Source organism: Salminus brasiliensis, chromosome 9 (genome assembly GCF_030463535.1).
Source record: "Salminus brasiliensis chromosome 9, fSalBra1.hap2, whole genome shotgun sequence".
In the NCBI taxonomy this organism is placed as follows: domain Eukaryota; kingdom Metazoa; phylum Chordata; class Actinopteri; order Characiformes; family Bryconidae; genus Salminus; species Salminus brasiliensis.
Genome location: NC_132886.1, coordinates 16196600 through 16217869, shown reverse-complemented (window position 1 = coordinate 16217869; position 21270 = coordinate 16196600). Strand labels below are relative to the sequence as shown.

Below are 21270 nucleotides of genomic sequence, written 5' to 3'. Positions count from 1 at the left end.
TTTAACTGGGATAACACAAGCGGTGACCCAACAATCTCAATAATTGACCCATTAGTCTATTTTCTGAAGTGTAATGAAATTCAAACCCAAACACACAATTTCATTTCAGTGTAAATTTGAAAGACAAAGACTCTAACTTAGACTTCTAACATCATTTGAGTGAGCAATGTATAAGAATTAGGTTTGAGTCCATGTGCAGGAACTTGAGTCACTAAAGCCTCAGGCAGGAACTACTGTTTCGGGTGGTCTGATATAGTACTTAAAAGATGAAGCCCTTAAGTATAGCTGTCATTTCATAAGAGGACAAATGACTTTTTTAAATCAGTAAGTAAGTCTGGTCTTTCTCTTTGTACCAAGCCACAGTCCTTATAAAAGGGTGTGGTGGTGAGACCTAACTGGATCATTGGATTAACCTGAATGAATTAAGTTAGTTTGATTAGATCTTCTCTTAGACTGCCTAATGCAGACTGTTTCTATTCATGCATAACTACTTAAAGAGAGAGGGGGATTAAGGACATTTCCATTTTAAATCTTTATCCTTTTGCGTTTAAACATTGAGCCTGTCTGAAATCTTAGACCAAAGAACATAAATGGATAATGATTTACATAAGATTTTAATACATTCTTAGTAATGTAGTTTAATGATAAGTCAAATACTCTCTGTAAAGTGCATCTCTGAATCCTCAAAACTCAAACTACAATCTTAATGTTTACATGTATATCAGAGAACCCTTCATCCGTTCTTTTTGTACCAAACAATAAATTTGAAACCATTCACCTTACAGTAACGATTCAATTGCATTGACTTTTGCAGTGCAATGTAACTTCATTGAGAGATTAACTGGTCCCACTGAGCCACAGTATATATCAGACCTAATTCAGCTAATTCATTCAACATCTAATTTTTTTTATAAAAGTCCTGGGCGTTAGATCAGTGTCAGAAACACATTTTAGTCTTCAATATGGCCTCCAGATTAGACAGACCCAGGGCTATTAACGTCCAACTGTAGAGTGCCGACCTGAGGTGATCTGAGAAGACATGTACCTGAGCACAGAAACTTCTTGGCCTGGGCACTCTTCATGGTTCCTTTTTCTTGTAGCTGTAGCACTGCTGTTCTGAAGATTTTCTTGATCTCTTCAGACACTGCTCTCCAGGCCTTATCATTCTTGGACTTCGCAGCACTGCTTGACTCCATCTGAGAGAGGGAAAAGTCATTCTTAGGGAAGCTCTCGGCCAGCATTTACAGATTTACTGAGCTTCTTGAACACAGATTAAGGCTGAATCTACAATACAATTTTAATATTCGTCATTCAAATGACACTGCATATTGAATCACTAAGTAAGCATTGCACTTTTAAAAGGGGGTTTATCTACACTAAAATAGACAAAAACAAATGTTAGTTAAACTGCTGCATTAATCAAGTGAATGGGAATTGAATGTAAAATGAATGAATGTAGAACATGAGTTGAACTTACATATAAAAGTCTTGCTCTGTTAATACTAATAATATCAAAATGTGATACTGTCGGTTCAATTAAAACACATTTTTAATGGATTTTATTATTTTATTATTTCAGCATTCTCTCATCTGGTGCCGAGCCAAAATCACTGTGTCTAAGGGATGAATATCCCCTGGACAAGGTGACAATCTATTGCAATTGAATTCAGTTCAATTCATTGCAGGGTACTATTATTTTATTATTATTATTATTATTATTATTATGTCATCACTTTTAGGGAGAACATATTCTATATTCATTATTGCTACATATTATTATTATTACTATTATTATGACTTTATATTATTATTCTTACCATATGTAACCCATTTTGCTAAGAGTGTAAGATTAACCACAACATATATAATAAGCCTAGATTTTCAGGGGCTATGTAATCATTTTCTTAAGCCACATTTCGTCCTGTAATAGCTTCTGTCTCTTTCGGAAGGTAATACAGTGTACAACTCTCTGGGCAAGAGTTTGAGGAGAAACAGAAGCAAAAGGGGGGGGGGGGGGGGTAGTCTGCTTAGGGAAAGGGGGACAGGCTGCTTTGGGCCAGAACAGTGGGTGATTCTGCTGAGTTCAGGTAGAAACCGAGAGCCTGCTGCTTTTCTCATTTTAGTCCAGCAGAGCCACTCAGCCTCATACACACACTTCAAACTGCAGCTACTGTGTGTTGCGACCTGATTTATATACACACCATGACATGTGAACTTGGTGTGTGTTTGTTTTTGTGAGCGAGTGTGTGACAGAGAAAGTGAAACAGAGAGGGAAAAAGGAGAGGAACAAGGTAACTGTCTGCAAATATAAGGATAACTGAGTGTGTGTTCAAGAGAACCCCAGTAATGAAGGAGAGACAGAGAAGGGGGACAAGGAGAAGTTGTGAATGTCAGAGAGAGGAAAAGAACTAGCCAGCGCTAGAGCCGGCACTTTCACCAACTTTTAATGAAAGACAAACTGAATTTATGAGCCTAATAAACTCTCCCGCAAGCGAGTGGCTCGCTCTCTTGGGTCAGCCATTTTCAGAGCGCTCTGTCTAAAAGCTGCTGAGCCACCGGCTTGCCTGGCACACAATGACATTTACAGGACATGTCTGTGTGTAGGGGACAGGTCAGCTCGCTTTAAACTGAAACCACACCTGTGTGGACAATGTGGTCTTGCATGTTTCTAAAAACACAAAAGGCTGGAGACTGATACTGCATATCTATAATCACTCTTGGAAGAAAATCTCATATCTCCAAAACAGAAACTATCAACGTACTGACTTTAATGCACTCTCTGAATGATGAGTTGGGGACGAGGTGGGTTGTCACTCTTGTCACTGAATGCAATCAACTCCTCATAGCAAACTATAATCTAGTAGCCTACCCTGTACAGTAGAGACAGTTACAGAACAGAATTGGACAAAGGAAAAGAATGCGTATTCCTGAGGAAAGCTTCCTGTTTACCTTCCGCCTACTCGGTTGCACGTCATCATAAGTTGATGCCTGATTGGTTTACAGCCTTGATTGGCAAGTCATTGGAAAGCTGAAAGTGTAAGCTTTACAGTAATGTGCGTTTGAAGGCGGAGAAGGGGATCATATTTTAAATATTTTTAATTTGTTGTATTTTATTTATATTGTATTTTTTAACTGTTATATTGAACTGTTTTTTCCAAGCACTCTTTACACAAACATGAGGATTACTAACAAAAGGATTGAAGGAAAGATACAAATTTGATGTAGTTTTGAAGGGGACAACCTAAGGTATGCAAAAGCAGTTTTGATAGTTCAAAGCAGTTTTGATTTCAAAAGAAACAATGAATGAGCAGGTGTCCCAATACTTTTGTCCATAAAATGTACATTTCATTAACTCACTTTCAATTTTTCTGCAGAAATCTACAGGAAGCTTTCAGTCATAGATGTTAGATGCAGTTCCTGCTTCTCACTATCGAAGCAATCCAAAGATTTACATTAATGCTGAAGTCTGGTGTCTGGTGTGGTCAGGCCAGTGTTCTGAGAACACCAGCAGCTTCAGCAGTTTAATTTTTCTTTGTCTGTTTGATTTTCTCAGCAAGAGCTTCTTGATCAGCCTCGCATCCTTTTAGACCCACAGTGCTGAGTTGTCTTCTCACAGTGGGAGGATGAACAGAAACACCTGTGGATCTTTTTCTGAACTGAAGCGAGAATGGAGCTTAATTTTTTTGTCTTAAATAGGAAAGCTTTAAGTGCTTCTTCTTTGATGTAGCCAGATTTGTCTTCCAGTTAGACAAAAATATTTCTGTTAGGAGTCCCATTTGTTAAAGATCCTTTTTAACTGTGGTTTTGGAATTTCTTTTCTTGTCTCATTCTCCGAGCAGCCCATTCTTTCACAAATGTTTGTAGAAGCAGTCTGCATGCCTAGGTGCTTGGTTTTATACATCTGTGGCCATGGAATTGATTGGAACACCTGAATGCAATGATTTGGACGGGTAAGTGAATACATGTGAAACATCATATTCCCATCCTGTCCTGTTCTTACCGAGTTCTGATAGTTCTTCAGCATCTGGGCTTTAGGTTTGAGGTAGTATGCCGGCGGTACTGAGTTTTCATCCCGGCAGTACCACTCCTCCAGGAGCCGTGTGTCCAGACCTGCTTCTACTGCCGCATCCAGAATCATCTCAAACTCAGCCGACTCCACTTCACCTGGAACCCGAATACTGCCATACTTCTCCCCTACCAATCCCTGAGAGAGAGAGAGAGAGAGAGAGAGAGAGAGAGAGAGATGCTAGTAAACAATGACCACCAACCAAATCATTAAATGGTTAATGCTACAGTCAACGCATTGTCACATCGTCTTTTCTCAGATTTCTACATGGCCATCCAATACTTCACATTACATTTAAGCTCATTGTGATCAGTATAATTCTCCATTCACATATAATCATATTACACAGCAGCAGGGACATCCATTTAACATTTCCCACCACACAGGAGAGCTTCAGAGTGATGGCCAAATCATTAGAGGAGACACAATCATAAGCATTCACTGCACATTATGGCATGCTTGTCATAAATGAGGCAACACAATGATGTTGAAAAGCTTAAAATGTCCCACTATGGCCCTCCAGCCTGCTGGAACCGTGCAAATAGCAGCAGCAAAACACAGCCAAGGCGTGTGTGTGTGTGTGTTTGTGTGTGTGTGTATGTGGATATGCACTTTTAAAAAAAAATGTAAGTGCTTCAAAAGGTTCTTTGAGGATCAAATGCCATAGAAGAACCACTTTTGTATTCATAAAGAACCATGTTTGTAATAGAGATGTGTGAATATGAGGAACCTTTAGGTAAAGAACATTTGATTAGGTGAATGTTCTTTAGGTTCTTTAAACCTTTGTCATCTCCATGACTTTACATTTACAATTCTAGATGCATCTTGATGTGGATGATTCTGAATCATGGCAAATGGCAAAAATTGATTTTCCAAAGATTAATTGAGAGCGTAAAGTTGACAAAGCCTGAAAGTTGGAACTCAGAAGTGCAAAAGGGTGTGCACATAACAGAGGCACAAGATAGACGACCAGCACCCTCTGCATTAAAAGCTAGTGTAAGGAAGCACTTTGGTTCTGGAGCCATTGAGGAGGATTCGAATGGAATCATGAGGTGCCCAGAGCTTCCCATCCCCAGCATTGATCCTCAAAGAACCTTCAAAGCACTTTGATTTTGAAGAATGTTGGTGTGGTCATATGAGGTTTATCTGCACAGTTACTCAAGTATGGGTTTGCACTTTCCTCTGCATTTCAATTGAGGCTAGCTGAGAGGAAAGTAATCTGTTTTAGTGATCAGCATTTTGTTACTAATGTCATTCTATCATGCTTGTTTTCTCCTGTTACTTTTGCTTTTCAACATCTCTGTTTTTTGAGGTCTGTCCTTTTCTTTTCGACCAACAGTACAACAAAAAAAAAAAGGGTCTAATCATGATGTGAACATGCACTGACAAATGTATAACAATGTCACAATCAGCTTTTAAATACAACATCTAAGGCATTTGCACTGTTTGAATATGTTGGCACCATCACCCAGCTCCAGCAAGGTCGTACGTTGTACTCCACTCCTCCCACACCCAGCTCTAGACTTATTAATATATGACGCAAAAACACGGATAAAGTTGCTTCTGATTTTTCTTTTTTTAATGTTGTTCAGAACATCGTGAGAATGTCGACTCTTAAAGCCGCTGTCATGAATCAAATGGGCTTTGTGTAATAGCCCATGTGTATCAGCCCACCTCATCAACATTACGTTATCAATTAACAGACTTGAGTGCCTATGCTAATTGATGCTGGAAGGATGTAGGATGCAAGAAGGTCTACTGCAGTTCTTTTAGTCTCTATGTATTAAGTACATCCTAATTGAAACGATTCTATATAATACTGAAGACACAATGGTTCTTTGACTCTGAACTACAGTGGAACCCTTTTTGGTGCTACGTAGAACCATTCTGAAAAGGCTCGATGTAGAACCAGCTACAAAAGGTTTTCCACTAAGAACACATTTTTGTAGAGTGTGTTTTTTCTTTATCAAAGCCAATATTGGTACATTAATCTTGACTACTGTCTGATACAGATCCAATATCTTTATCTTTAAAAAGTGCTCATTTTAATTGAAGCACTTCACTCAAGACGATTAACTAAAAGCTCAAGAAAGATGAAGAAAAAAATTGAACAGCATAAAAACAAATGTTTTTTGATACTGGCTATCAGATCAGTACATTTGCTAGTATGGCCTGTTTGGTTTCTCTCTCTCTATCTCTCTTTCTCTCCTATTCACACACACACACACACACACACAATGAAACGGACATGTTATCATTGCCAACTTTATCGCCCATGCCTCTGGAATGTGGTACTGAAGAGTATTAAGAATATGGAGCTTTGCCAGCTAGATTAAAGCAGTGGGGGTGACGAAGCAAAATGCTCTCTCTCTCTCTCTCTCTCTCTCTCTCTCTCTTTCTCTCTCTCTCTCTCTCTCTCTCGTTCTCTCTCACTCACTCGCTCACACGCTCTGCTTTATGAGGAAGGAGAATTGAAAGAGGAAAGTTTTTAAACACTAGTTATAAAGTCCACTTAAAACTTCAACAAGAAGACTTTTAATAACAGCAAATTGCTGCAAACGCCACTCTGGTTTTAGGCAGATAACCCCAGATAACTCCACTCCACGTCTTAATAGAGACGCCAGAGCAGAACTTTAAATCCACCTCTTTCTGTTTAAACTAAATAAAAAAAATGGAAGCAGAAGCAGCAGTTCTACATGGGGTTTAACTCTTCAAAGCCAAGTTTATTGTCTGTGGTACATATTCTTGGAGTTTTGGAGACCTCTGGATTCAGCTACTTTAAGTTGCATTCACTGCTGACAAATATGTGCAAATGAACACACACTCAGCTTATCTCGCCCCTGTAAAGAAGTATTGTCAATAGAACAGGGCACTCTGGAGCAGATAAACATGAACCTTTTGGCACCATGCCTAATGCCAGGGGGATAACAGAGGGGTATAAAGCCCCCCTGCATTGGGCTATGGAACAGTGGAACTGTGTGCTCTGTAATGATGGATGGTGCTCCATCCAGTCCTTTTAGGTTGAGTTAGGAGAGTTTGGAATGAGGTAGGGTGGTGATCATCTAACATTCTGACCTTACTAATACTCTTGTCAATGAACACAAGCAAATCCACACAGCAATGCTCCAAAAACTAATCAGCACCTTTCCTGGACAGCAGAGACAGTTACTCCAACAAAAGCAGGATAAACTCCTTTTTTAATACCCTTTTTAATAAGCAGGTGTCCCAATACTTTTGACTATTTTGTGTAGAAATAATACATAATAAATAAGTCCCTGCATACATAAGAAAATAAAATCTGATACATGTTTGTATCAGACCTTGGTGGGTCATCTGTGTACTACATGCACCAGAAGATTACCTGCAGTTTTATGTAAGTTTAAATTAGTAGAGTAAAGGTTACTAAGAATTATTTGATGATTCAGGCTTTAAATGATTTATATACATGAAAATTTTCAAATAAAGGAGCCAAAAAGGTTTCAAAATTAATTCTGTACAAGAACCTCTTGTGCTTCCAGAAGAAAGAAGCTTCCAACAGAAGCTTTGTTAAAGACACATTGTTGTAAAAGAGACACAGGAGTGTCCAGAATCTGTAGTTTCACAACCGCTTAACAGAAGTACCTCCACATAATGATTCTCTTCCAGTAAACGTTTACTCCTACACTGATGCCAAGAACTATTCAAAGCCTTTATTTTTTTTAAGAGAGTGTACTGATTGAGTGACATTATAAACTTAAGTAGAGGCAGCTTCTGTTGACATAACCCATGCAGTCATATATGCAAATACTTCCTTAGACACCTACACCCACCCACACACACACACACACACACACACACCTTTACTTTAATAAACCTTGACAAACGAAGTGAAATGAAGAAGGATGTGTGGGACACTCAGCCACAGGCAATTCCATGACACAGAATTGCTGGTTTCAGTTTCAGGTGCTTATCAGATAAGTTCTAGTCTAAATCAGGAGCTAGTCTTTAGGGCAGGGTGTAACTCTGCAACCTGCTACCATTATAAAACTCGACCTAAACACGATTTGGCTACATGCCTGCCTGGAGAGCTTTTTACATTCTGCTGCCACTGCTGGCAATTCTTTCTTGTTGAAAGTAAACTGCTTGCTTCTATGTTGTGCATTTCTTCTGTATTCTGTTCACATTAATGCTATAGGAAAGCTTAATTAGCTAAATTCATATTCCAGTTCTCCCTGTGTTCTGAGGGCACATCTTTTTTGTTGCTTTCTTAAAACGTACCTCAGCAGTTCTTCTACCAATTTCCACCAACAATAGTGGTGTAACAAATCACAAAATTCATGTTTTGGATTGGATCATGGTTTTTAAGTGACAGATTGGATAAAAAGAAAAAAAGCAAGAGAAATGTGAGAAGGTCATTGTAGCTTTCAGTAGTGTTTTATATTACTGCTTTTTTATTTTACTTATTGTGGTTCAGTTTAAACCAGCATGTCTTTTGTTATATAGTAACCCAGCGCTGGATTGTGGAAATGACCCAGACTGGGTTGTTTTTAACCCAGAATGTTTTAGTCTATATGCTACAGTAGGTTGTATTAAGAAATGTGTTTTGTTGGGAGCCCCCCAACAACAGGGTAGGGGGATATATTTTGTATCATATTTTATGTATTTTAGGAAATAGGTCACATTGCTCTTTCAGCACAGTGGGGTTTATACATATAAGTCATAGCTGCATTCGTCTGAACGAATAGGAAGATTATAAAGGAAAGAAGGAAAACTGGAAGAGCAACTGTAAAGCCCCTGTGGTGACACACACACACACACACACATACACACTTTTAGAAGAATGTGGAACTCTACACCTTGTCTAAGAGGTAAACAGACACACAGATCATTGTCAGGCTTATTCGAGGAGGTCAAAGACATCTCCATCGCCACAGCAACCCGCTGCTTCCGGCTGCAGGGGAAACACACAATTATTTACACCACCAGGCTTTATGAGGGAGAGTGTATGAGTGTGTGTTAGTGTGTGAATAACAGCCTGCAGTACCACCTGCCTTCTGACAGGATACCATTTACTGAAAGTAAATTAGCATAGTATGTGGTCACAGCTGTGTGAGCACTTGAGAAAATAAGGCTGTACAGGTGTAAATATTGCTGCCATTGGTCTGAGCTAGTTAGTTATGCATGCTTGTGTATGTGACAGTATGTATGTTGTTTTACTCTAGTGGCTCTGCCCTCTTTACTGCATTAAATAGACAAATACATGTGGAATTAGAGCATTTGTTTGCCGACATGTTTTCTGTCACTATAAAATAAGCACAATGCTGCCTTTATTGTTGGATGCACTTTAATATAACAGAATTACGAATATTTGAATGATGAAAAGGTGCAATCATACTGTGCCTAATGACAAGGCTCCTTTCATTTTTATTGTATCGATACAGTTATACTCCTAAGACTCACAGAAAGATCCAGTTTTACCGATACTAGTGGTATAACAGTTTGGATTGGATAATGATTTTTGAGTCACTTGCAGATCATTTTTTTCTAAAAAAGGGAGGTACTTTTGTGTTCCTGCTTCATTTGTATTAGTGACTTTTTTGATACAGTCTGTTCATTTGTATTAGTGTCTTCTATTTTGACACAGTTTATTGTGTGTGTGTTTGTTTGTATCAATTACTTTTGTGTTGACACATTTATTCATGTATTAGTGACTTTTATTTTGAGGCAAAGTTTGTGTTGAAGTATTTGTGACAAAGTAATTTTGACATGGCCTGTTTGTTGACTCAAGTGTGAAGTATTTCCTAAATGCATGCTTACAAGCTAAATTAGTACTTTCTGGCACACATCAAATAACAATATATATCATTTTTGATTTGCTAGATCATGTTCATTACATTTCAAAGTATCATTGAGAATTCACATTATTTAAAGCAGCATTATGTAGCATTTTTATGATGCTTATGATGCTTAAGGCAAAGCGGACACGAAAACGCTTGAAAGAACTGTGTAACGCTGCACAACACTGCATATTCAAAATCTTATATATTACTCTACTGCATTAGTAAAGTCACATGCTTAATAAAGTCACATGCTTTTTGCACCTTCAATGTCCGTTTAGTATCTCTTAGCTTGTAAAATGCATGTGTAAAGCGTTCCACTCAGGGGTAAGTCCAAGTGCTAATTCCACTTTCCAACCGTAAGGGAGCCCAGGAGCAACACATGCCAGTTTAAGAGGCCACATTAGCCACTTTTTAACTGGGTGTTAGAGGGTTACACCCTCATAGCTCATACCTGGGCCTACATTCGGTTCTTCACTCTCTTAACAACATAACAAGTCTTCAGCCTGAAGTGTGTGTGTGTGTTAGTAGATAGGCCGAAGCTCAGTTATTTGCAGCTTATGGGAGATGTTTGTTGTACTAGTAGATGTGAGCACATCATGGCATATGCTGAGAAATGATTCTTCCATATCGTGCATTTCTTTGCTTGTGATACACGTTCATGTACTGTAGCTGCCCTTTGAAGTGGTGTTAGGAGTTTGTGTCATCGGTACTCTGCTACCCTTCTATTTCTTTATCCAATCCCTTTTCCTTCGTTCCCTCTATAAGACTCTCTCATCTCTTACTTCCTCTCTCTTTCTTTCTCTCTTTCTGTCTCTCTCTCTCTCTCTCTCTCTCTCTCTCTCTCTCTCTCTCTCTCTCTGTCTCTCCTCCCTCCTCTCTTTCTGTCTCTCTCACACACACACACTTCTCTCTCCCCAGGGCTCAGTGGCTGTGTGTCAGCTGTGTTTCTAAGCTGGGGTCTTTGATGTTTCTGTCTCTGAAGCGAAGGGCTGCAGGGGCCTGTGGGTGCTGTTTGGTAAACTGGGGGCGGATTGAGGAGCTGAAGTGTTTTGGGGACGTGTGGCAGAAGTGCTCCGTCCTGAAGGACCCTTTCTGAGAATTTAAGAACATTTGTCAGGGATGCGGTCACTGCCCTCGGTTTTTACAAAAGCAGTTACTGATATGGGCTATTTTTACAACTTACTGATATACTGATGAGGAACACAGAGCCGCTTCACATCAAAATCTGAGGTACGATCTCAAAAAGAATAGGTTCCTACACGGTTCTTAGCTTGGCCTTACAGTTCTAGGATAACCTTTTATTTAAAGAACCTTTAGATCATGTAGAGCTTCTTTATATGTTAAAAATGTAGATCATGCTTGCACAGGCTCTGCCCCTGCCTTCCATTTTTGGTAGGATCTGCAAAGCTCCAACGATCTGGGCCATAGGACCTGAGCTGATGACCACTGAATCACAAACAGACCATGTCAAAATAAAAGCCACTAATACAAGTGAACAAACAGACTGTGTCAAAATAAATATAATATAAATAGACAGACACTGTCAAAATAGGTCACTAATACATAACCAGACCATGTCAAAATAAAAATCACTTATATAAATGTAAGAATAACGTAATAATAATGTAAGCAAGCTAAAGTTAGTGTTTCTTTTTTTTCTTCATTTTTTCTGATTTGAAAAATAATTGGAAAACCAATTTAATTTTTTTGCTGCTACTTCGCACATCCTTGGTTTTAAAGGAAAAGAAAGGAAAAATATATTGAAGTTTTATTTTTCTTTTATATTATTTAATCTTTTATATTTGCAGGGAAGTTCATTAAAACTTTATTTTCTTCATTGTTAGTTAGCAAATGCATAAAACAACCTCAAGCAAGATGATAGCTACATGTTTTCTTTGGTAATAGAGCAATTCATAATCCAAAGAATCAATTATTTGTTTCAATATTTATAGATAGATTATGCAAAATAGTCATTTGTTGCAGCCCTAGTGGAGAGTGAAGGCTAGTCATATGAGTTGCTTACTTGGGGAAGAGATGACCAAAGATGCACCATGGGAAGAAGGCATGCTGGTGGAAGCAGTGTAGTGCTGTATGTAAAGTTCCGCTGGGTAACTGGCATTCATGTGGATGTGGCATCCAAGTGGCACAACCATTGGGAAAACAAGCACTGGCCCTATCATCGTGAGATTGTGACGTACATCTCCGTAGCTGGAAGTCCAGGAGAGTATAACTGACCTAACTCTCTCTCTGGATGGGATGGATTGCTTCTCTTTTCCTCCATAAGCCTCATTTTAGCCAACACAGGCATCTGTTAGCTAACAGTTAATGCTCTTCTCCAAGAATGCTGAGCATTCGCAACATTCAGAAAGATGCAGTAGCATGTAATGTGTCTCTTACGTGTTCTAGCCTTCACTCTAATAGCTTGATAGCGCGATTATGTGGAAATAAACACAAATAAATTAGGGGAAAAAGTACATTCTATTGTCCCCGTCAATCTGCCATTATCTACGGCAGCAGCGGTCATTCCTGCTGCCGATGCATAAATATGACCGTGCACCCGGGACACAATCTAATTGGGTTTAAGCATGCTCTGCCCTGCATGCGATGGAGGTCATAGAGCTGATCAAGACAGAGAGAGCCAGGGGACTGAGAGGGAGCATGAAAGAGAGGGATTAAGGGAGAGGGCAAAAGGAGCCTGGGCCTTAGTGAAGAGATGCTAGAAAGATCAAGACACTGTAATTTTGTCTAGGAATGACAGTGAGCAACTGAACTATGGGCCTACAAATATACCTTTAGGCTATGAGATTAAAACTGAAAAATAAGTCTGTGATTAAAGCAGTTAAAAAAGAAGAGGCCAGGCCAGACTATCAGCACTACCAGAATTGTAGCGCCATCAGTGTTTCTTTATACATTAATATCTTTGCACTCTTTTCTCTTTCCTGTCTTTCTCTCGGCCTGTCACACTCAGATTAAACGGCGCCAATCTGCCCAGAGACCCTCTCCGGAGACTCAAACTGACACATGCAACCCAGAACTGTCAGCTGCAAACCCCTACTCTCGCTCGCTCAGATCTAAGACTGTGCCCCCCCTTTTACAATAAACAGACCTGAATACATAGCTCCCAGCAACGTCACAACAACAGTGCCAGGGACAGTCGCCTGTCACCGCTTCCAAATACTGATGTACCTACATCAAGTATCTAAAAGCACACGTGGGAGGTCTCGGGGAAAGTCTGTTGTCATCCTCTAGGCTCCGACTTTTCCTGGAGCGCCGCCGAAGAAATCTCAAATGCAGATCAGTGCTTTACGCAGCTGCAAATAGGTCAACGCTTGCTGGTGGCTGTCCAAGGCGTGGAAGTCCAGGGGGCTTTTCTTTGAACCTCTGCCTTCTCTGGTCCTTTTCTTTTGGGCTCTAAGGTGAAGTCCTCCAGCTCTGAGCTCCGACCTCCGGCTCTAACGGAATAGTAAAGTACATTTTTGGCTACAGCAGGCTAGCTGGGGCATCCCCAGTCTCTGAGCTGGGGCTCAACTCAAACAGAATGCCTCAGAAAGAAGCTTCCTCCTAACTGTGAACACAGATGAGGAGAAAATGTACAGCCATATGTTTGAGGGATCTTGCCAGGAAAGTGTTTAGATTTGAACTGATGCAATTGAGGCTAGATCAGCATGAGAAATTGAACCGCTTCAGAAGTCATTATTTAGAGTCATTATTATGTTACTATAGTTTTACTATATATTTATTACATTACATTATAAATATATATATATATGAGAATATATTAATATATATTAATATATATATTAATTACATAGGTGTGTAACTATGTAAACCCAATGTTGCCAGCTTTACAGAAGGTTGTCAAGGTAATGTTAAAGGTAAAGGCTGCCCAATGTCAGAAAGCTTGGTCTCAGTCGCAGGTCATGGGTCTTGCAACAGGATAATGACCCAAAACACAGAGCTAAAAGCACCCAAGAATGGCTAAGAGGAAAACATTGACTATTCTGAAGTGGCCTTCTAAAAGCCCTGACCGAAATCCTATTGAGCATCTGCAGCTGCAAAGGTAGCTTGGAAAACTGCATGCCACAGCAATCAGCAACACAGCGTTGTGGGAAATGTAGTTCACTAGCTACAGCTACTGTTAACGTTACAGTTAACGTTAGCATGTTGTGTTAGCAACAAATTGGTCCATTTGCATCGCAAATTGCACATTGATAAGAGGTTTGATGAACACGCACAACCACTCTACTGCCCGTCATAAGCAATGAGTGTAAACGCACCTTCACAATACAATGAGATGCTAGCTTGCATATTAGCCCGCTGAAGTTAATTGTAAAACAAACCGAAGCATAGGTGACTATTAGCTAGTATAAGGGAAAAAATGTGTCCTTCACTTTACAGAGTTTGGCACTGCTTTGTAAGTGGTGGCTCAGCGGTTAGAGCGCTGGGCTATTGATAACAGGGTTGTGGGTTCGATACTCGGCCTCGGCAAGCTGCCACTGTTGGGCTGTTGCGCAAGGCCCTTCACCCTCTCTGTACCCTGGGTGTTAGAGTTGGCTGCCCACTGCTGTGGGTGGGTGTGTGTGTTCACTACCACAGATGGGTCAAATATGGAGGACACATTTCCCTGTACATTGTACAGTGACAAATATGTGCACCTTTACAAATCGATTTAAGAAATCCACCTTCACCACGATTCTCGCAGTAAATAAAACCTTTTACCCTTTCATCTAAAAGCCCTTCAATACCTGCAACCCTGCAACATCTAGAAGTCACAATTTGGTTCAGACCGCGGTTTGGACCTGGGTTTTCCTCTTAGCACAATGTAAAGATGTTAAATGGTAGACTGCATCACACAACATAATCTCTCTACTATTTAAGTTGATCCTAATACAGCAAAGCTTTTTTTAGAAATTGAGCTGGGGTCAGTCGGCTGCTCTGTATCAAACCTTACTGTCAGCATTTGTTTCACTGGTATTACTGGGAAAGAACCAGTCACTGCAGAAAAAAAGTTTTTTTTTTCATGATTCCAGTCTCAGAAAGCTCATGACACTTAGCTAAAGCAGACTTTACACAAGCATGTGTATCAAGCATGGCCTTGCTGTGCTGAATATTTTTAAAACAAGCATTTTGGAAGTGTACTGAATTGTACCGCGTTTGTGCGAAACTTGCACTTTTGGTGAAATTTGGTTCTGCATTGTGTTCATCAATCTTTGAACATACCCATAGTATACCCATACTGTGTATTCTCTGTATAATCAAGAGATGAATACAACACTGAAAAGTACTGCTTCACCTCTACTAGCTACAGGAGCTGAATCAGCATATTTAGATCTGTACATTTAGGATGTTAGCAAAATGACCAAACACAGCAAAAATACTCCCCCTTTTATATAACTTTTCATCCAATTCAAACCACGATAGAATATCCCTGCTCATCTACTTACAAACACTAATGCATTATTAATAGAAAGCAATAGTTTCAATGAACTAGGAGAAATAAATTATTTAAAATGAAATCACACTTTTGATATCACTGGCCTTAACAGCCACTTCTATGGGTTAACTGTCTGCGCTGACCTGCCATTATCTACAGCAGCTGCTGACAATCCTGCTTCAGATGGTTAAATATGACCTTGCATCCAGGCCGCAATCTAATGGGGTTTAAGCATGTTCCACCCTGCACGCTATAGAGGTCATACATTTCATAGAGCTGATCAAGACAGATAGAGAGAGAGAGAGAGCAAGAGGGAGCATGAAAGAGAGGGATTAAGGTATAGGGCAAAAGGAACATGGAAGGATGAGAGGGAATAGAGGAATAGATGGAGCAGTGAAGAAGTGAGAGCGACGAGGCCTCCGAAATGAAGTGTGAGAGCAAAAGATGGGCATATGGGTAAAAACAACACAGAAGAGAGGGTGAAGACAGAAAATGAGCAGCCAAGATGAAATGGAATGAAGGGGGGTGTTGAGCATACAGGAAAGGGTTATGAAAGAAAAAAGCTGTGAGATGAGAGATAGCAAGACAAATAGACAGAGACAGAATGAAGGAGAGAGTGTGAGATAGATAGAGAGAGAGAGAGAGAGAGAGAGAGACAAAGGAAACGAGTGAGAACACAGATTTGTCTGGTTTAGATAAAGTATTAGTTTATCACATAAGGACTGAAACAAGCCAACACCAAAGCCAAGTCCTAGCCCTATCCAAGCTCGGCCTACAAATCCAACTAAACCTAATAAATTAACTTTGCAACTATAATTGGGCAGTATCCACTATTTTTCTGTGGTTTTAGACCTGTAGCTCACTCACTTAGCTAGCCTTTGTGAAATGGACATGATAAGTTAGCTAGTAGGCTAAACACCACAAAACAAGCAGAGTTCCAGCTATTTTCATCTCATTTCGAGATACTGCCAACATGTTTGAGTATGCAGCGACCAACTCTAAACCAGACGCTATTGTTGTACCTAATTGAAACCAGACAGACTCTAGATAATCATCTCCCACATTCAACATTAGCAAACAAAAAAACACACAATTCATCATTTGAAATGTCTATATTTTGACAAAAAAACACATTATGTGCTACAGTTTCTCTTTAGGTTGGATGTAATTTTTGCTAATATTCAGTAAAGCGTTTCCAACCTAGCAACCTAGTATCTATGGAACAATTAATTTGTGGGCAGAGCACTGATTGGTCAGTCAAACTTTGGATGTTCAGCCCAAAAGTTGCCAGACTCCATAAGAACAACAGCGTGGCACATCTTAAGAAAAGGCAGCAAAAAACATACATAAAACATAGGAGCATTAGCAGCTTTCAGAAAGCCTGTTTTCAGGAGACAGGGCCAGTGTTAAGTTCTGCTGCATTTTATAGGCCTTGTATTCTGGTATCTAGAAAGGGTGGTGTTCTATATTAGCATGTCGTTTAAGGGTGTAATGGTTTGGTTCACACCATGGTTAAGACTCCACGGTTCAATCCGAAGTGAAAAAAAAAGCGAAAAAGCCAAGATCCACCTTTATCTACTTTAACTCAGTATACTGAGTACATTTTTTACTCAACAATGTGTTTTATTTTACAATCCTAAAATAATCAGACCATTACTGTTTTATATCCAACACTCCAACAATCCAACAATCCAGCAAAATTTAGATATGTCTTGTTTAAACTTCTATATTCTTTATTGCCAATATGAAGTGCTCTCTCTACCATTTAGGATTATCTTGGTACTATGAAGCTGTTGACAGTACTGTGACAGTCAATGTATCCTGTTATTACTGAGTAACAAAGTATTACAGATATTTTTTATTTTTTGTTTATTACAGTTATTACAGATTTATACTGGATTCAAATCTCAGATCTCTGTAATCACAGAAAGTACAGTTCCTAAAGACAGTAAACCACTCCAGCTCCACTGGAGCTTTAAGCATAATGTGATTTACATGCATGCATCCATTAGCAGATTCTGCTATAATTACATTACTGTGTATTACATTACTAAATTTGACCAGCACTACTATTATGAAGAGAGCTCCAGCTTTAGTCCCTTCCAAAAGATTCTGAAGGATTCCAGAATTCTTACTGTCAAACCTGTAAAAACTACAGACAGATTCATACTGGATGAAAAAGCTCAGATTTCAGTAACTGCTTGAATTACAGCACCTCTCCAGGTAAAGCTAATCCAGCTCACAATGAACTATAAACAGAGAATGTGTGGGTGAGAGAGAGAGAGAGAGAGAGAGAGAGAGAGAATAGAATAGAATTCCCTGCTGTTTCTCACTCTCTAAGCCTCACCTCCCACTTCACTCTCTGATTCCAATTATCCTCTTTCCCCTCACCTACATCACTCATTTACATTTTAATCATTTAAAATCAATCTCACCCACACCTGAGAACTGATCTCTCCTCTGCACTAGACCGGAAAGCGGTCAGGACTACACACACACAAACGCATGCACACGCACACCTACACACACTCTAGAGCAATGTGATTATTACAAAAGTGTTTTCTTTTTTCTTCACAGCGATATTGTGATTACCATTATTAAACATGAAGGACAGTGATTGGTACTTGTCACAGTACATTCTCCAGAAATACCTCCAGTTGGTCGGCTGTGTGGCACTTGGGGTTTGTCCAGATACTCGATAGCAACATGCGAGATTGGTCAGAATGCTCCTGTGGTTTGTCTTAACTCTTTTAAGATGAACAGGACTGTTCCTAACTGCAGATTCCCCATTACGATGCAGCAGGCATACCACTGCAAGAATGTGTTAATTGCAGAGACAGATTCCAATTAGCATACAATTATTATTAAGTGTCAAGCTACTGCAGGCGCTTACACACACCTCAGTTGTGCAAAGAGTAATATTGTATGAATTAAATCACATAAATTATATATATATATATATATATATATATATATATATATATATATATATATGTGTGTGTGTGTAATATCGCCAATATATATGAATTATTCTGATATATTCTAATGTCTTGTTATTATATTACTGCAAGGCTGCTTTTTCTGAAGGAGTCTCAGCAAAGCAGAGTAGGTCCATTAATCCTGAAGTATTACTGTTAAACTTACAAAACAGATACAGATATTACAGATTTATACTGGATTCAAATCAAGTACAGTTCCTAAAGACAATAAACCACTCCAGCTCCACTAAGGCTTTAAGCATAATGTGATTTACATGCCTATATATCAATTATCATATATATATATATATATATATATATATATATATATATATATATATATATAGATAGATAGATAGATAGATAGTAGGTCCTAATATTGAGTAGGTCCTTTGTGTTGCCACAACAGATCTGACCATTCGAGGCATGGACTACAAAAAAGACCTCTAAAGATGTCCTGTGGTATCTGGCATCTAGGCGTTAGCAGCAGATCCTTTAAGTCCTGGACATTGTGAGGTAGGGCCTCCATGGATTGCAACAGTTAGCCATAGGTGCCCATGACCTTGTCGCCGGTTCACCAGCTGACCTTTTTTGGAGCACATTTGGTAGTTACTGACCACTGCATACTGGGAACACCCCACAAGACAGTTTGGAGATGCTCTGACCCACTTGTCAAGACATCACAATTTAGCCCTTGTCAAAGTGGTCCACAGTTTTGTAATATGACATCAAGTTCCTCATTTAGGGTCAGCTTCCGCGTGTCTGTGTGCTTCTGTTATCTTCTTGAATCGATATCTTTACCATGTTCACTGAAAAGAATTGTGATCACCGGTGTGTGTATGTGCCATACTGTACAAAATGAGGGAACTGATGTGATGCACTCCCATACGGGTCAGCTGAAAGACCTGAGTTTTCACTGCATTTATTTTAGTTTCCATTTATTTAAATATTATATGGTTCCATTTGCAAGTATGGACTACGCTTTTAAAATAGAATAGATTGATTTTTGGTTTGGAGTCTGGGTTGACTTTCCTGTGGTCGGCATGTAAAGCTGAACCACAAGCCAGTGATGAAACCAGTTCCAATGTATTTCTAAAAGCAATAACACATTTTTACCAAGATTTTACCAACTGTAGTATTGTAATATGACATCAAGTTATACATTAAGGGGCATCTTTTATGTGTGCTTCTGTTTTATTAATATCTTCTTAAATCAGAATCTGTACCATGTACACTGAAAAGAAACACAGTCATTGGTGTGTGTGTGTGTGTGTGTGTGTGTGTGTGTGTGTGTGTGTGTGTGTGTGTGTGTGCAGCCATGTAAACGGATGTGAAGCACTCCCATATGGGACTGCCAAAAGGCCTGTCTGTAACTCTTCACTTCACCAAAGTGAGAACAAGCTTGCCCATGTTTTAATAATGCCACAGAGATTTTACTTGTACCTACCTACACTACCACTTTTCAAAGGTTTGTAGACTCTACCTGTAGCTACTCTAAGGTTGAAAACAAATGCACACAGAAATTCAAACTTGTAAAATCCCCATATGAAAGCACTGCCAATAGAATGGGATGAGTCTAGGGTCCTAATGCCCATGTAGTGTAGGCTAGCTGGGGTGGCATTTGTCTTCCACAAATAATCATCCAACATCTGGCTAAATGCTATCAAATCTTCACAGCAATGCACCCACCTTCCTAGAATAGTATAGTCTGTTAACCCCAATCAGTTTCAGAATAAGTGTTGGATAAGTAGGTGTCCACAATGTTTTGGACATATAATGTATTTCTAATGCACGTGTAACATAGACTTTCTATACCAGGGGTGCACAACTCCAGTGTTGGGGGGCCGGTCTCCAGCAAGGTCAAGCACACCCACTCTGTCTGGTAAATAGCGAGTGAGTTGAATCAGGTGTGTGTGAGCAGGGCAGCTACCAGACTTTGCTACAGATCAGCCCTCCAGGACTGAAATTGTGCAGCCCTGTTCTAAACCTATGGGCAAACAGCTCTGAGCATTAGGGAGAGTAGACAGATCGAATGAATCTCCATATTCACAAAAACGGCAGCTACGCATATTGCATTAACACACGCTGTGCTGAATTTCATCTTGGAATAAAGGCGTATATTTAGATGACAGTAAATTGAGCATAATTTGCTTCTGCAAGATGTTTAAATTAGGTACATTAGTCTCATTTACAGTGTCTATGTAAAAGTACTTCTGTTAAAAGGGCTAGTTACCCTGTCACGATTTTATATAAAACAATGACTGTAATTAAACCTTATTACAAAGGTAAGTTTAGCATGCCCACATAAGCCCTGTAATGTGATATGATTTAAATATGATTTAATGGATTGAAATAGAGCTTTATGTTTCATTAAGGGTTGATAGAAAGTCATATATACCCACAACAAAGCATGGACCTGCAGACGTTTTCAGGCATTCTTCCAGAAGCTTCATCCGCAGTCTCTGTAACTCTGGACTGTCCCACTCTTCTGGGTCCACCCCCCAGTACAGATCCACCACCTGAAGAACATAGACACAAACAGAGGGCATTAGTTGTCTATGTACAGTAGATCAGTAAAACATCTAGTACCTTCAAACATACATTCAGAGCACAACAGTGTTGTGTTCATTCAAGCTTGATGTGACACAAACAGGTATCAGTGCTAGGCTGAAAGCTAACCCTGGCTAAACGCCTTTACCATCTCTTGAACGTCAGCTCTATCTGAAACAAACTGGACCACCTCAGACTAGAGGTAAACACACGTCAAAGGGAAACGTGCAAGGACACCAAACCCAGGAAAGAGAGCAGGGATCTATGCTAGGCAAAAGCCTAAGAATCTTTTCAGCCAACCACACATCACACTGAGAGGACACCAAGAGGACAGACTTGGGATGTGGGCAGCACAGATTGCTACTAGCCACTCGATCCAGGTGCTGAATTGGCTAACGACAGACCATTTTAATGGGCATGGAA

General features: G+C 39.5%; 1 protein-coding gene across 3 annotated transcripts in view; it reads right to left on the bottom strand.

The window, feature by feature from the left end:
* nwd2 (NACHT and WD repeat domain containing 2) overlaps positions 1-21270 on the bottom strand; it is a 61636-nt gene that overhangs the window by 11447 nt on the left and 28919 nt on the right. For all 3 annotated transcript variants that reach the window (XM_072687583.1, XM_072687582.1, XM_072687584.1), the window contains 3 exons: positions 20700-20816; positions 4001-4204; positions 1046-1196 (listed from right to left, as the gene is read on the bottom strand). In XM_072687583.1, coding sequence (XP_072543684.1) covers positions 1046-1196; positions 4001-4204; positions 20700-20816 — 472 coding nt within the window. The remainder of the gene's footprint in view (positions 1-1045; positions 1197-4000; positions 4205-20699; positions 20817-21270) is intronic.